General features: G+C 35.3%; 1 protein-coding gene across 4 annotated transcripts in view; it reads left to right on the plus strand.

The window, feature by feature from the left end:
- The window catches only part of LOC121430668 (coiled-coil and C2 domain-containing protein 2A-like), a 50722-nt gene that overhangs the window by 15579 nt on the left and 18842 nt on the right, over positions 1 to 16301 (plus strand). For all 4 annotated transcript variants that reach the window (XM_041628001.1, XM_041628002.1, XM_041628003.1 and 1 more), the window contains exons 7-19: positions 476 to 588; positions 1441 to 1563; positions 2925 to 3020; positions 3631 to 3964; positions 4145 to 4284; positions 5894 to 6022; positions 6615 to 6827; positions 7417 to 7535; positions 10499 to 10639; positions 12676 to 12832; positions 13592 to 13772; positions 15052 to 15211; positions 15569 to 15653. In XM_041628001.1, the coding sequence (XP_041483935.1) occupies positions 476 to 588; positions 1441 to 1563; positions 2925 to 3020; positions 3631 to 3964; positions 4145 to 4284; positions 5894 to 6022; positions 6615 to 6827; positions 7417 to 7535; positions 10499 to 10639; positions 12676 to 12832; positions 13592 to 13772; positions 15052 to 15211; positions 15569 to 15653 (1991 nt within the window). The remainder of the gene's footprint in view (positions 1 to 475; positions 589 to 1440; positions 1564 to 2924; positions 3021 to 3630; positions 3965 to 4144; positions 4285 to 5893; positions 6023 to 6614; positions 6828 to 7416; positions 7536 to 10498; positions 10640 to 12675; positions 12833 to 13591; positions 13773 to 15051; positions 15212 to 15568; positions 15654 to 16301) is intronic.

The following is a 16301-nucleotide window of genomic DNA, read 5'->3' on the forward strand; positions in this document are numbered from 1 at the left end:
TCATAAGTGGGCGAGACACAAAATTGCTTTTGCCTTGTTGCTAAGTATAGCGCCAAACTTATGACCAATTATATCGTAACATTTTTTTTAATGTCCAAGTTAATTAGGCATAGTGGCTGACCCTACAGACAACAGAAATTACTCTCGGATCAAAGTGGAACTCACAACTTTTCGATTACGAGTCCAATGCTCTAACCACTAGACCACACAACCTGATACTTCATGCGCAGAATGATTTTCATTTCAAATTAATGTTCAACACAGAATGTAAATTGAAACGAGAAGGAAATATCAAGCTCACATTGGTACTAATTGATAATGTGATATGGGGGAATGAAATGTTTACTGTGCTATTACCACTGGCTATCTGAAAAAGGATCTTGGTCTTAAACTCTTTTGTGATTTATGCACATGTTTATTCATTTTATGCTCATGTTAATGCTAATTGTAATATTTTTTTCTATTATTCGTATAGACATGGCAGCTGCAGTTCTAGCAGCAAAGGCCGGGGTTGAAACGGGTAAAGTCCCTTCTACAATGAATGCTACTATCAGGGAAAGAATTAGAAAGAAAATGGCAGAAGCAAAGGTCAGTACTATCTCAACACTTTGATTTATGTCATTTTTGTTCAGTATCTCTTTTTCCAATGTACCTCAGTCAGTAGAGTGGAGGTTTTGCAATCTGATGACCTAAGTTCCATTCTCACTTGGTGCATTCGTGTCCTTTGTTAGGCATTCATTCTTATGAACAAGTCCCTCAAAGAGAATGTTAAGCCTTTGGTCCTTTGGTTGCTTGCTGATTAGCATTCATGCTTTATCATAGCAATAAGGTAAAAAAAATCCCGACCATCCCTCTAGAAGTTTGGCTGTGTGATGAATTCCCAAACCTATCTATGTTCAAGGAGCGGTGGTCTCATAGCTTGTTTGTCATATTATCAACATGCAACCTACATGTAATACGGTAACAATTAAGATTTAAATGTTTATATGCCTTCAAGAATTATTTATATGTGAGATCGAAATGCAATCAGTGTTCAAACTTTGCCAATATCCTTTCATTTTTTCCACATGGGAAAAGAACAAATTTTTTTGCATGGGGAAAATAGAGATTTTGGAGGATACCAGTACTGAAAATGAGAAATTACACTTGGCAGCGCTGGTTTGAAATGTGGTCTGTACTCTTGAGGCATTGATTCTTGTTATGAGGTCCCTCAGAGAAGACCTGGAGCAGTTAGTCCTCTGGTTTCTTAATGAACAAGCAACTGTGCAGTCAGGTTGAATAAACACCACAACACTCTAAACCGTTGAGGACAGTTCATTAACTAGGCCATATTAGATTTCCCATGGGCTTGTCTAATCTTAGCAGAAACCATAGAAAACACAAAGAGTGGTAATTGTGGTGAAATGTTGCAAAGACTTTTATGCTCAATTTTTTTTGTAGGAGAAAGCTGAAGAATCAATGAAGGATGAAGTAGCAAAGGATCCTGATAAAGATCTACCAGCTAGGAGACTTAGAGGTCTTAGAGCAAGGGATATGGCTACTAGGTTTGATGAACCATCATTGGTAAGGATCGATCCTCATAAATTAATCTTATTTCCCTCTTCAAATTGGCAACAATTAGTAATTTTCTATTCATGTTCATACTGTGAAAAAAAATAACATGGATATAAAATGAGTAAAAATTAATGATGAATTAATAAATCAACTGAAGAGCTGTAGATTTGCATTTTTAAACAGTGATATTGTTGTTTTCATCTTGTCACTTATTTAGAATGTGTAATGTTTATAGTCTGGTCTGTTAGCGTAAAAAATACCCTACTTGTGGATACGGTGGACAAAAGCATGATATTTTTCTCCAGACCTTTGTTTATGTACAGGTATAAGAATTAAAAATGGGGTATGCTCCAAAAATTCTTGCTGCAGGAACAGAGAAAAAATGGGTGAAAATGTCAGAATTTATGAGTTTAGATTGGTCTGATATATAGACTAGCGCTAATGCAAAACTCAATAGCAGTGCATTTTTTTTTTTTATTGGTTTAGTTCTTGAATTCAGACCTTTTTTGAACAGATCTTCTGTTTGTCCTCCCATCTCAATGCACCAAATATCTGAATGCAGATGCTAACCAAGCCGTAGGGTGGCGATAGAGGAGGTTTAATGTTGGTGTGTATGTACGCATTTTGGTATTGGGGTAAAGATGTGCAAGACATATTTTTTGCTTGTGTTGGAAATTGTGTTGCCATGGTAACAGTGTATTGTGGCAAAAATAAGGTAAAAATCTTGCAGTTAGAACTACTTCCTCTGCTTTTAACCGATTCTCTTGAAATTTGGCACACAGACTGTTCTTGAGGTGAAGATGTCTAACACACGTTTTTGTGTGTCTTACAGAAATCTTGTTTCCATGGTAACAACATATATTGTGAAAATTGTGGAAAAAACTTACAATTCAAACTGCTTCATCAGTTTTTAATCAATTCTCATGAAATTTGGCACACACATTGGTATTGAAGTAAAGATGTACAAGTCACTTTTTGTGTGTTTCAGAAATTGTGTTGCCATGGTAACAGCATATTATATGGCAAGATTTAGGTTAAAACCTTGCAATTTGAATTACTTCATCAGTTTTGAAACAGTTTTCATAAAATACGGCTCACACATTGCTAATAACCATTCTATAGACCAGTCATGATTTTGAATGAGGATGCTTGATCAAATATTAAGAATCGACTTCCTTATCATATAAAACATATAATTCACATAATTTTGCTTAGATATTTGAGTAATTAGCCACATTTGTTACCTTTGGAACAGTTCAAATAAAGTCCAAACTGTGTAAGAACTGTTCCAAAGGTATCTTGAGTATAATTCTGACTAATGACCTCAGTAATGTGTATTTTTTGTGTATACTATTATTTTGCTCTATCAGCTAACCAAGGAGGAGATTGAAGAAGATAAGATGTTGAATGAATCTATCATCGCTAAAGAGAAATGGAGAGAATCATTCAAGAAAGTTAAAGCAAAGGTGAGATCAAGAATAGTTGTGGAGTCTAAAGTCATTTTGTACACTTTTGCTCCATCAGTGAGAAATCAAACTTGTATAACTTGCTATTAAAATTAAATGATGAAATAATAATAATCAGCTTATATAGCACTGAATACGTCGGACACCCCTAAGTGCTTTGCATTGATCATCAGTTTCTGGCTTGCCTGCATAGAATTGATACACTTTCTATACTAATTCATTACAATGAATTAACCTACCTTCTTTTCATTAATAGTAATAATAATAATGGATATTTAGAGGTGCTAAAAACAAAAAGTACCATAGCACGCACAATGTATGAATAATAATTCAACATGCACTAATGATAATTACTTATATCAGAAACTTAAATACAAGATATTGAGAAAATATGATGAAAAGACATGATGCATTTTAAAAAGAGGAATATTTTATCAAAAACATGTGATTAAAAGCCAGCTGAACTTTGATTAGCTTTTGTATCATTATGTATCATTATGGTCTTGGGCATTCCCCTTTTTTCAAAGTATTGATTTATCTGCAACTTTACAAACAAATCAAGTGACTGTACAGTATTAATCTAATCTTGTTTAATCTTTTGAACCTGTAGCAAGCAGCTCTGCCAACAGAAGAAGAAGCTTTTGACTTCTTCACACGTAGCTATGATCCTGAACCAGAGAGTAGAGAGATTGTTTCAGAGCCAACCTCCGATGATCAACCTGGACCCAGTACATCTAGAGGAACAGGAAAGAAAGGAAAGAGTAAAGATGATGATGATGAGGAGGAGGGGGGCAAGGAGAGCACACCATTATTATCAGAAGTGTTTGTTGATAGGGATATGTGGAAGTTACAACCTACACAGCTGGTTCCAGCAGAGTATGTACCTCTAGGAGTGAGAGAGAAGAAGGAGGAAGGATATTTCTTTGTACCAAGCATCAAAACAGGTAGGATAGGTTCTAACATTCTTTCAAGATATGTAAAAATTAAGTGAATTTGAGGTGGTTCATAAAATTGTAAGTTTAATAATTCATGATAAAAGAAACACTGGTGATAGATCTGATGTTTGTCAATGGACTCTTTGAAGGGACTCCCTCCTAAACTACATTTGACTTTGTTTTTAACAGTTCCATCTGATCAGAAGGTTCCAGAGAACACCCAACCAAGATATTTAGAAGATGAGGGATTCTATGTAGGAGTGAGACCTGATGTATCTCAGAGAAACCAGAATATCATGGAACATCGGCTACTACAGAGATCTGATAAGGTAAACATAAAAAGCATTATGATTAAAAATGATTGAATATGTTCCATCATTCTATGTCATTTCAGTTATAATAGGACCTCATAAAACATGTTGAACTATGTTTTATTCTAATTAATTCAAATTAATTAGGAATATTTAATGAAATATCAAACCAAATCTTAAAATACAATTTGTTCTGGGCAGTGGTTTATTCCAATTACTTTAAATATAACTTTGGTTGATTTTAACCAAACATTTAATATAAATCTCAATGTCAAACTGAAGCAACTAAAGTAGGTTTTCCATCTTTTGCCAAAAGCGTGCATTTGCCACAATGTAATTATTAAATTAAGTGTCTTTTAATACTTGAAATCTGAATTACCATGTTGTCTATCCATGGTTCCAATTCTCCTTTATAAAGACAGACATGTCCCAGCAAGCAAACGCATACAGCAACATGTTTGACTGATAGGGAATGTTAACTGAATAGTCATGTTTTTACTTGATTTGCTTTACTTTTGCTTTTAATTTAGTATTCCCACTTATCTTCTGTTGATAGTACACATAATAGAAATGCTACATGGGGTGGGGGCAATCGTCCACTATGATTTTAAATTAGCTTAAAAAAAATTGGATAGAAAAAAAGGAATGAAGGTGAAAAAAGAGTATAAAAAATAAGGGTCTGAGTCTTAACTGTGTATCAACCCTGTTATTCAATTGAAAAGATATTAAGTCCTTGAATGCTTTAGCACATGTATAAACATTGGGTACCGTAATGATGGGTAATAATATGATACCAAGTATTAGGCACACTAGAGTGTATCCATATAGTAGCTTTGCTATATAAATGGACATATCTTTTTATTATTATGTCATCTCCCTTTTAGTATCTAAACATCCAAGCACAACGCCTGATACAGGCATAATAACAGTGTAAGGTTTGAAGTTACCAAGGTTCAAGTTATTTCAAAGTTTAACTCCACCCTGATAAACTCAGTCTAACTGATAATAATAATAGAACAGTTTTTATATAGCGCATTACAACTTATGGTCTTAATGCGTATTAGGAAAAAAGACAAGAAAAGATGAGGGAAAGCTGGTGGTAATGCGTCGATGATATTATTTTCAGTTATATAATTATGTTTTCAATGCAGATGAGTTTGAGCCATTTGACAAAAACAATGAAATGAGAGTAGTAGGATCTTGAACTTAATACATGATCTGAACGGCAACCAATGCAAGGATCTCAATACAGATGAGACAGAATCATATCTTTTTTTCTGGTAATAATCCTAGCAGCCGATTTTTGAATAATTTGAAGTTTCTGGAGGTGAGTGTCTGGTACTCCACACAATAGACTATTGCGATAGTCTAAGTGGCACATGAGAAATGCGTGTACCAACCTTCCAAAGGTATCTCTATGAATATACGATCGAATTTCCAAATCTTATGTAATGCATATGATGCAGATCAACATTTAGAATTGATGTTATTTTGCATAGTAAAGTGAACATCAAATAGGCAACCAAGATTTCTTGCTGTCTTAACGGGAACAATCTCTGAACCCTTGATTTAAAAAGGGCACAAAGGTACATGGGGTACATGGTTTGCTATTCATTTCTGTTTACAGGGTAAAGGATGGTTTGGAGAAGATGGTCGTATCATCGCCTTACCAGATCCTGTCAAAGATACACCTACAAGACCAAGGGTTGTAGCAAATGAAGAGAGAGAACCTGAATTACAAACTGTCTTTAGAAAGGTGAGTTTTAATTCTTAATAGTTATAATAGTTTTGTACGGTTTCCATGTACTTTTGGGAGACTATTTACTTGTCTTCAGTGTGATAAGTGCTGTTCTGTACTTGTTTGATTATTATTTATTGAGTGAGGGACCCGATTCACAATGCTTATCATCATTCACAAGTTTGAAGCTTATGTTATGAGCCATTGAATCTATGTACTTTGGCTGGTCAATACTACAGTCATAGAGTCTATGTAACTTAACCCTCAAGGATTGTTTAATGCACTTGCTTCAAAGTGTTCCACAAATTTCAATGTTTAGTTTGTCTATCATATACATGTAGATATACTCTGTAGATAGATTTGTATTAATGTAGACATAAATTGGCAAGGTATTATATATCTGGTGTTGGGGATGCTGATGACATTTCGCCTGATTGCTAGTAAGACAGCATGAATGCTTATAAGCAACCAACCAGAGGACCGAAGGCTTAAGGTCCTGGTAATACCAAAGGGAAAAAACTAGCACAGTGAGTGGGAATCACTGGGATCTTAAACTAATAAGTGTACCTTCATTTAAATGTTGTTTGTTTGATATTTTCTAACCTTGAAGGCCATGATTGCAGATACTACGAACCAGGGATTAGACTTTGATTCAGGTTTAGGAGATAGACAGTACCAGATTGATATTGATATCAATACATTAGTATTCACACATCATCCATACTTCAGCAAGGAACATGTCCTGGAATCCAAGCTAAGACAACTCTATGATCAATACCTCAGGAGAAAACAGAAAGATATGGCTCAATATCTCACAGACAAGGTATGGATTGAAGGGAGAGAGACAGACAGAGAGATATGGGGAAGGGGGGGGGGGAGGGATGGAGAGAAAGAGAGAGAGAGGGAGGGTTTAGGATTGTTAACGTGTGCTGGAATCCAAGCTAAGACATCTCTATGATCAATACTTTAGGAAACGGGAAGATATGGCTCAATATATTACAAGTTTACAGATAAGAGAGAGGGAGAAGAGTGAAGGGTGAAATAAAAACCATCGGGTACTGTATAGAATGACTTTGATACTTCAATGTGTATACTAAATGAAATAATGTACATCTTTAAGAATAAAACACATTGAAAATCTTAATTATTGATAACCATAAAGTACAAATCAATTAATGTATGTTTGTGAATATTGTGCTAGTGGGTAAGAGGATAGTTGGCTTCGAAAACCTAGGTTCTTACTATTCACTTTTTGGTGTAGCTGATACACAATGTATAGGCCTATTGTTATTTTTTTAAAGTTCCATTGAGAATTGTTTTTATTGCAAAAAAAAAATCTTCTGTCTATGTACCCCTCTCCTGAGACTATTTCAAAGCCTGTCACGTTTGAGTTTTTCTTGTTTGTTTATTAGCTTCAAGCATTGAAGTCAGCAGTGGCTAGTTTAAAAGAGCAGTTGAACTCAGTGAACATGCAAGAAACAATTCAATTGGATACGATGCAGAAAGTCAAAGATTATAAGGTTGAAATCAGGTAGGTCACTAATTATTCTATTTCTCATGAAGTTCCATACGCACATTCTCATCATTTTCATCTCTAGTGCTGTAGCTCGGTTCCTTCAACTCGGTCCGAACCTGGCTCGTAAATCTTATCAGAATCATAGCTCGAACCGGAAAGGCCTGGTAACCCGGTCCGGCTAAAATTGATTTATGTCCATGCAAAAATACATTGTTTTGACCTACTTGACTCTTATCTGTGACCGACATCACCTTCTGACCTTGTTCTCAAAAGACGATACAAACCTCCAAAATATTTCATTCACTGTTTATATCATCCAGTAGTAATGTAGAGAGGGGATTGAGACGATACAAGGTCAACTCGCACCAGTGCAGCGGTCAACAGCACAGTCGGTGCACCGCTAGTGATTTACCTACGAAACATGTGCTTTGAAATTATTTTTTGTGTATGTGTGTGTGAAATCGAGAGGCAGATTACAAACCACATTGTTTATTATGTTATTCTGGTGACCCAATTTTCAAACAGGCTCTCACAGAGATTGTTTCTGTCTACCATAGGGCAGATTTTTTTACGGAGGGGTGGAGGTGGCAGAAAAAGTTAATTTCTGAGCATATTTCATTCTTCATATTTGCTTTGAAGCAATATGATATTTTACTCAAACTAATGTTTGTGTATGATTTATTTTTATCTGTCTAATTCTAGCCTTCAGCTACCGGTAATAATATTTTTTGTGTGATAGGCCTATTGATCAAGAAAAATAATCTGACAAAAAATACTCTCTTGGAAGAAAAGTGTATTCCCCTTTTAATAAAAAAAAGAAATTAAAGTAGGTTTTATTTCATAACAAAATTTGACAATCGGTCCAATATCATCCTACCCCCATATCATCCAATAGTCATCTCACACATTTTTTTTGTTTGCCATGTACCCCCCTTCTCTCTCTTTCATTCTAAATGCACCTCCTCTTCTAATCTGTCTAGTCCACCCTCTTTAATGTATCCTTTATGGGAATTCAAATATCTTGCACCCAGCTGAGCTATTATTTTCGGATCCCCACTTTGTGGAATATGTCAACATGACTGATTTTTTTATGGGGGGAGGGGGCTTTTATGGTTAGCAGAAAATACTGATTTAAAAGATATCTCAATAAACTAGACAGATTATTTTACCAAAAAAGAGAGAAAATTCTGTATGTCGTCACAGTCATAATATCAAAAGGAAAACTTCTTGAGTTATGACCATGCCTAATGGACCAACCGGCCTTTACTTGTAAACAAATTAGACATTCTCACCCAGTCCCAGTGAAACCATTACTCTCAGCCAATCACATGACCAGTCAGATGATATCACATGGCAGGTACTGCACTGTGTGCATGTGCGCCGTTAGCTAGCCAGCTAGCTAGGCTAGTTATTGTCTCCATCCCTCACACACAAGGCCATGACTCAGGAGGTCCGATCATGAGGGGAAAGAATGAAAATAAGGTAGGGATGCTTGGCCTTTGACCTGTCCCCTCGACCATCACACTAGGTAGATGGATTGCTTGTTAAAAATAGTTTCACAACTTTTATTGCGGTGACAAATGACACCTCAAATATTATCAAACAATCCAGGTTTATTAACCGAGTTCCAGGGATTCAATGTAAAACCCGACCCGTAAACCTCCGAGCCGGACAATGCCAACTCGGCAGGATTCAGCCCGGTAAACAATCCGAGCTACAGCACTACAAAACTTGTAAAATGAGAAAATGCATCTGGTTTTCATTTAACTGGAGAACTGTATTCTCGGGCCAACTCACCTCTATACATTGTGTAAACTGTTATATGATATATCATCCTCATCTCAAAACCATGACTAGTCAATCAAACTGTACTGACCGCACAGAAACGTTGTTAGCGCTAACAATGCGCAAACAATAAGCTAACAGAGGCCCTGTTACATCTGGTAATGTGGCAGCGATGCCTAATGTTTCAACAATGCATTACTGACACATTGAAATAAATGTTTTGACTTCACAATCCGATAAGATGTGACTGGGCTTACTGATTGTGCACTGTTAGGCTAACAGCATTTCTGTGTGGCGGGCACTGGTCAATAGTACCAGTCACTAGCTATAATAAATGACTGGTCACATGATCTTAGCCAATCATGTGAGAAGGATCCATTTATAATGTTATTTGTTCATGCGTTCTATACAGACACACCTAAAGATTGGGGATTATGATCTCCAGAGAACTGATGAAAGAGATAATGCAGCCAAAATTGTTATTTCATTTTACATAATAATAATATGATAGCCACTATACAGCCACTATATGGATATACTCTACTGTGTGTTGGTTACTCCTATTGCTTATACATGTACTACGCACTAAAAATGATGATCTACATGTACAAAATGCTCTCTTACACAGATGTATATTCAATAACATCTTGAAAGCAGGTACAGATTGGGCCATTCTAATTGTAAGGGGAAGTTGGTTCCATGGTTTTGGAGCTGCTTTAGCAATTCAAATGGAGATTAAAGTTGTACTATAGTGGTCCTGAAATCTAATCGAATGGGGATAGTGTTATGTGGTTATATAAAGCAAATATGGACTGCCATGTATTCGGATGACAGTGGAAATCATCACTCTCTCTGTGCTTTTCTGTACTGGCCCTTCTATCACCACTCAGCCAAGGCCTAGGGGTGATAGAAGGACTGGTATGAAACACACCTTGCGAATTATAATTTACACAGTCATCCTCATGCGAGTCAGTATTTGTATACTATTGCCCTGCTACAAACCAAGTGTTATATGAAAAATATTGACTTCTGTTTTATTTTAGCAATGATAAAAAGCAACCCCCAGTGACTTTGAACCTATAAGCCTACTATTTACCTCAACCTTTGAAAAATAGTAGGACTGTAATCTAAGATCACTATAGCTCCCGTGAACAGCAAATTTTATGTTTATTGATTTATTTGTTCCACTACAGACAAACAAGAAGACTGAGGGATTATGAGCTACAACATGATAGACAACTGATGAAACAAATACTGAAAACATGGAGAGATATCAAGAAACTTAGAGAGAAAGATAACTGCATCAATACTGCTGTTAAGCTCAGCGTTAGAAAGTAAGAATATGTATTGATTAATTTAATAATATACATGTATATCTTTGTTTCTCATGACAACATAGCACAACAGTATAAAATTCTCCCTGAGAAATGTGATGCATGGCTGTTTTTTATGAGGGTTGGTACATCTTCAGCATCAGGACATTGCTCACATATTTACAATACTGTAGAAGAAAGTATGAACATTTAATGGGGTACTCCAGACTGAAAAAAATTGTATCTCACTATTAAAATAGAGTAAAATTTCCTGAGCAAAATGATGAAAATTTTATCAAAATCTGATAAGAGTTAACAAATTATTGAATTGTCAAGTTCAGCAATATTTTATGAAAAACTGTTTTTGGCAACTTATCATGAATATTCATTAGATGGGCTGATGATGTCATATTCCCATTTTCCCTTTTCTTATGTTATTATATGAAATCATAATTGTTTCACGTTTCCATATTCTGGTATACGTGAATGGTATGTCCCTCTTTGTATAAAATAAGTTGCATCGATGAATATCTAATGCATTAAATCAGTTGTCAATCTATTTCTATTACCGTAAGTAACGGTGTATTAACCGCACCCCCAACTTTGGACTAAAAAAAAAAAAAAATTCTCACATTAACATGCATATTTGAGGTATGAAGAAACAAAATCTAAGTTTTAAGATTTCAAAGTATGCAAAGAGATTACAGGTAAGCAGAAATCTGCTGTTGTTGATCAATTCATCTACAAATGTTAGAAAGAAAGAACGGTCCCGACAATATTGGCAACTTACACACTCACTCACCCCACAGTCATAGTGTACACACAGAGTACTGCCATTACATTGCAAACTACGATACAGTACCAGTCATGCCAGTACATCTTATCAATTATGATCTGTTTTTTTCCCAGCGTAGGAGGAAGAAACATTCACATTTCTTGCATCACAACCTCACAATCACTTTCAGAAATTTGATGTCTTAGCATGAATTTTGGATACAGGATTACAGGAAGGTTCAAGAAACAAAGAAATTGACATTTTTTCCGGTTGTTTTTTACGGCATCGTGCCGTCTTTCTCGTGCGTGGTTTACATGGTATCTTATGAAAAGCAAACAGGAAGGAAAAAACAAGCTGACGCAGAAACGGGACTTTGAATAGCGCCAGCTTAAGTCGCACTATAACAACATTACATTACAATGCAATCTCTCAGCTCACTCAACTCTCGCTCAGCAGTGACAAAATATTATCGAGTATGCTTGGCGTCTCTTTTAAATTAGCCAGGGAACTTCACTACTTTGAATCGAGAATAAAGTCAAAATTAGTGTCATGAAGGTGGGTGCGTTTGTTATGGACAACATTTAATTAATATTGTAATAATCGCTTTCCATTACCTGCGGCTCGTACCCCTCTAAACGACATTGCCTGGGCGGCTACTCCCGGCCACCTGATGTGTTGTGAACTGGCAGACATCGTACATGTATGGGAGGGGTTACGGCACGCTGGCTCAGACCCGTCACCGTGTATAAACCGCACCCCCGACTTTTGCTTCTATCCCGCCGAGAAAAAGGTGCGGTTAATACACCGTTACTTACGGTAGTTCTTAGAGGGGAAAAAATAATAAACATAATTTCATGTAATAAAATACAAAAGAACAAGTTTGATATGACATCATCAGTTTTCTCATGGTAGTCTTATGAATGAAGACGAGGCTGATTGTAAATAGGAAATCAAATAATATATAGTAAAATGTAATACTGGGGTACATTAAGATCTTCAGATATTCAAAACTTATTATCATGCTCAAGTTAACATTGGCATAAAAAATACTATCACATTGCGAGGGTTGGTTATTCTTGCAGTTTCAGTTTGGACATCCACACACTTTGAGATCATCTTTATGCTTGTTAATAGCAGCTGTATGGAATATACGTTTATTATTTGTTGTCAATTTGACAACAATGACAATTAACAAAATATAGCCGAGCATTTCACACAAATTTGCTATATCTTTGAATAATTATTTACACTGATTTTGAATACCAAACTTTGAATTTTTTAGAGAAGAAGCTAATGCTTCTGAAGATGAGGCTATTTGGAAGCGGGAGATTGAAGATGAGATTGATGAGCAAAGAGAAGATCATGATGATGATTATCAGCTTCAGATTGATCGATACAGAGCTACTCTACAGGAATGGAAGCAAGAGAATAAAGCAAAGGTAATCTGTTTGAGGATGCAGTCTTTGATGCTCTTTGTTTCCAATGTCCTTTCCACAATATTTGAGTCAGAAATCCTTAGATTTATTATTTGCTTATTTATTCTTCCACCCCCCCTACTCTCGTTATCTCAGGTTTGAGTCTCAGTTTTTAAGCTCATCATGATCATTTTTGTGATATTTGTCTTCAGTGGTAAAAATCAATAACTTTCATTTATATGTGGCTTTATTTCCATCTTTAGTTGTAAAAAGCTTACAATACTGGAAAGCAATGATAGGAAATAAATTAGATAAATCTGAAAACTGATACGTATTTGCAGGAAAAAAAAGTGAAATGGCTCATAGTGATTTTCAGACCCTCTGATTAATCTTAACTGGCAAGTTTTATTCAAGGGCCCGTATTCTGAAGTCAGGTTTAACATTGTCGAACTCTGTGCTAAAATTGTGGGAAGCCAAAAGTGTCAATTTTTTTTTATTAAGTTGTATGTTTCTTATGTTTACTGTGCTTTTTCCTGATTCATTGATGGTGAAGACAATCATCTATTTATACTTCCTACACAATTATGAATGATTTGAGAGCCAAAAGAGGTGAAATATTATATCTCTACAGTTAGTGAGTTATGTAACACTTGACTACCTATACTTAAACCACAACTTTAAACAGGAGTTAAAGTTAAACCCGACTTCAGAATATGGGCCAAGGGGTTTTCTAAAAGTACTTTTTTCATCATGCAATCCACAACTTTTTTTCCTTGAAAGCAGAAGAAGAGTAAGAAGAAGAAGAAAAAGAGTGGATCTCAGGAGAATCTAACAGAGACAGGTCAGAATGAAGAAGATGAAGAAGAAGAGAAACCTAAACCAATTAAACCATCATTCAAGTTTGATGAGGATGAATCAAGGGATCGTATCAAAGAAAAGATGACTCAAATTAGACGTAAACCAGGTATACTAGTGAGGATGGTAGAATTGTGATGGTGATGTAGAGTAATAGTTCATTTCTTTGCGAGAGTGATCACGAATTTCCTTGTTGACCATAGTAGATTGCGAGACAAATCAATACCCTCTAGCGATTATCTCAGTCCGTAAAAATGAACCTATTTAGTAATAGTTCATTTCTTGTAATGAACATGATAATAATAATCACTATGAATTCAACAAAATATGTAACTTTTGAAGATTTCCATGGCGAAGAAGAATAGTGTAGAAGGTTTCACGGTACACCATGTATCTTTCTTGGGCAAGTGTTGGTCCTGAAAAGGACCACACATACTTGACGTTTCGACATGTTTGTTCTTGTTGTCTTCAGGAGACAAGTGTGTTCTTTCTCCTGAAGAGGACAAAAATACACTTTTCGAAACGTCGAGATTGGGTGGTACTTTTCAGGAGGACCAACAATTGCCCAAGAAAGATACATGGTGTACTATGAAATCTACTACACTATTCAACAAAATATACAATAAATCAGATCACTATGATCTTGTGATGCTAGTATTGTGACTATCTTCTCAATAATGAATTGGGAAATTTTGAGTGGAATTGATCCAAGAAATCCTTCAAGAAAATATGCATTTTTTTTGCTTTAGAGCAATAAAATATTTGTGCTCCAATGTGTATAAATTTGTCAATCGTTTATTATATATTATATTAATCTTTACATCCCTTTATTTATTGCAAAATTAGATTGTACAGATAATTTTCTTTGAATCGTCAGCAATATTTTTTATTGCTTCATAGTTTGAATAAATAGTGCTATAGATCTTTATGAATGATTGAATGTATACACCTTGCAGTATATTTTTTAAGGGAAAGGTCCATCTCAAATATCAGAGAATGGTTTAGAATGTCCCAACAGGTACTAGTAGCAACCTACAGATTGCAAATTAATTTAAACTCACAGAATCTGTCAAGGCAAAAAGAAGCAAGGAAAGGTAATTTAGGCTTTGAAAATCAATATTCAGAAAAAACTAGTGGAAGAATAAATTCCCTCTACCTCAGTACAAAGTATTAGTGAATTTTTATCAGATCTTGCGCAGGAAGTAGACAGAATCATCCCCACTCTTGCCATGAGAGGGATCTAGATAAGGCTGGTCTATTAGGGTTAAGCCCTGAAAGCTGACTAGCTTTTGTCTCCCTGAACCGTCATTGTGAGGTGTCGGGGGATTAAGATATCCACCTCTAAATTTGTAACAATCCTTGTCAATGTAAGAATGTTTTTATTTCAGGAGAGACGATCCTTCATCTTGAAGTGAGTAACACAGCTGTTATTACTCCAACACAAGACTGTAGTAGACAAGAACAACAAAGACGCAATGACATGCAGAGATATAGATGTTTCATCAAAGTTCTTATCAATGACAAAGAAGTCTCAAGAACAACTACAAAGTAAGATTACATTCTGGTTCCTTGGGCTCATGTACGTCTTTGGGAAGGACGGAAATATCGAAAAATGGGAAAGTCCAAGAAATGCATGAATTAGGTTGAACAGTTTCTATAGAATAGTATACACAAATAATTCATTTCCTACATTGGATGGAGTGTGGATCATGGTGTATTAATTATGACTACTGTAGCTAAAACATAGATAATCACAACATGAGTTCTGTGGAAGTACATAAAGATTTTATTAAGTATTATTGTATATAAGAAGAATTAAAGATGTATGTATTGTTATGCCAGCTCAGTCTTTGCTGTGCTTAAGTGTTATATCACCTGTATATTTGATTTATGTTACTCTTTCAGATCTTTAACTTCAGATTTCACCATTCACTTTGGTAACATCTTTAATGTTGAGATTGTTCACTGGCCAGAGTCTATCAGTATCCAGGTAGGATTTTCATCCAGAAAGATGTTATAAAAATCAATTTAGGATAAACTTAAGGGCAAGTCTACCCAAACAAGAAGTTGTCTTGAATAAAATGACAAAAATCAAATAAGCGCAATCACAAAAATTTCATTAGAACCGGATGTAAAATTTGAAAGTTATGACTTTTTGAAATTTCATTTATCTTTCTTTAAATGTTTATGCACAGCACAGTGTATGCAAATGAGAGAGTCGACATTACTTTATTATTTCTTCTGTATTTTTATTGTACAGTATTTCATTTTTTGCAGATTTGAAAAAAAGGATGCTATCATCAAATCACAATTGGTTACAATCATGGCAATTCTACATTTTCAGGAGAAATCAAAGTTCCCAGTGATAGATATGTCATTAATAACTGTTGCATTAATTTATGTATGTCTGTTGAAGACTGCAAAGGGCAGTGTGTTGATTACCTTCATATAAATATCAAAATAGGCTACTGTCTTATAGAGACCACAAAGATTAGCGATTAATCGCTAAATGAACTGACCAATCAATATCATTGTTACACCCGAATTTGGTTTAAAATACTGATCAGGGACCAATCAGTGCGGTTCTTTCATATTTGCGATTCATCACAAACCTTTGTGTTACGGAGCGCAGGGTCCA

The sequence above is a fragment of the Lytechinus variegatus genome, chromosome 17 (assembly GCF_018143015.1).
Source record: "Lytechinus variegatus isolate NC3 chromosome 17, Lvar_3.0, whole genome shotgun sequence".
In the NCBI taxonomy this organism is placed as follows: Eukaryota; Metazoa; Echinodermata; class Echinoidea; order Temnopleuroida; family Toxopneustidae; genus Lytechinus; species Lytechinus variegatus.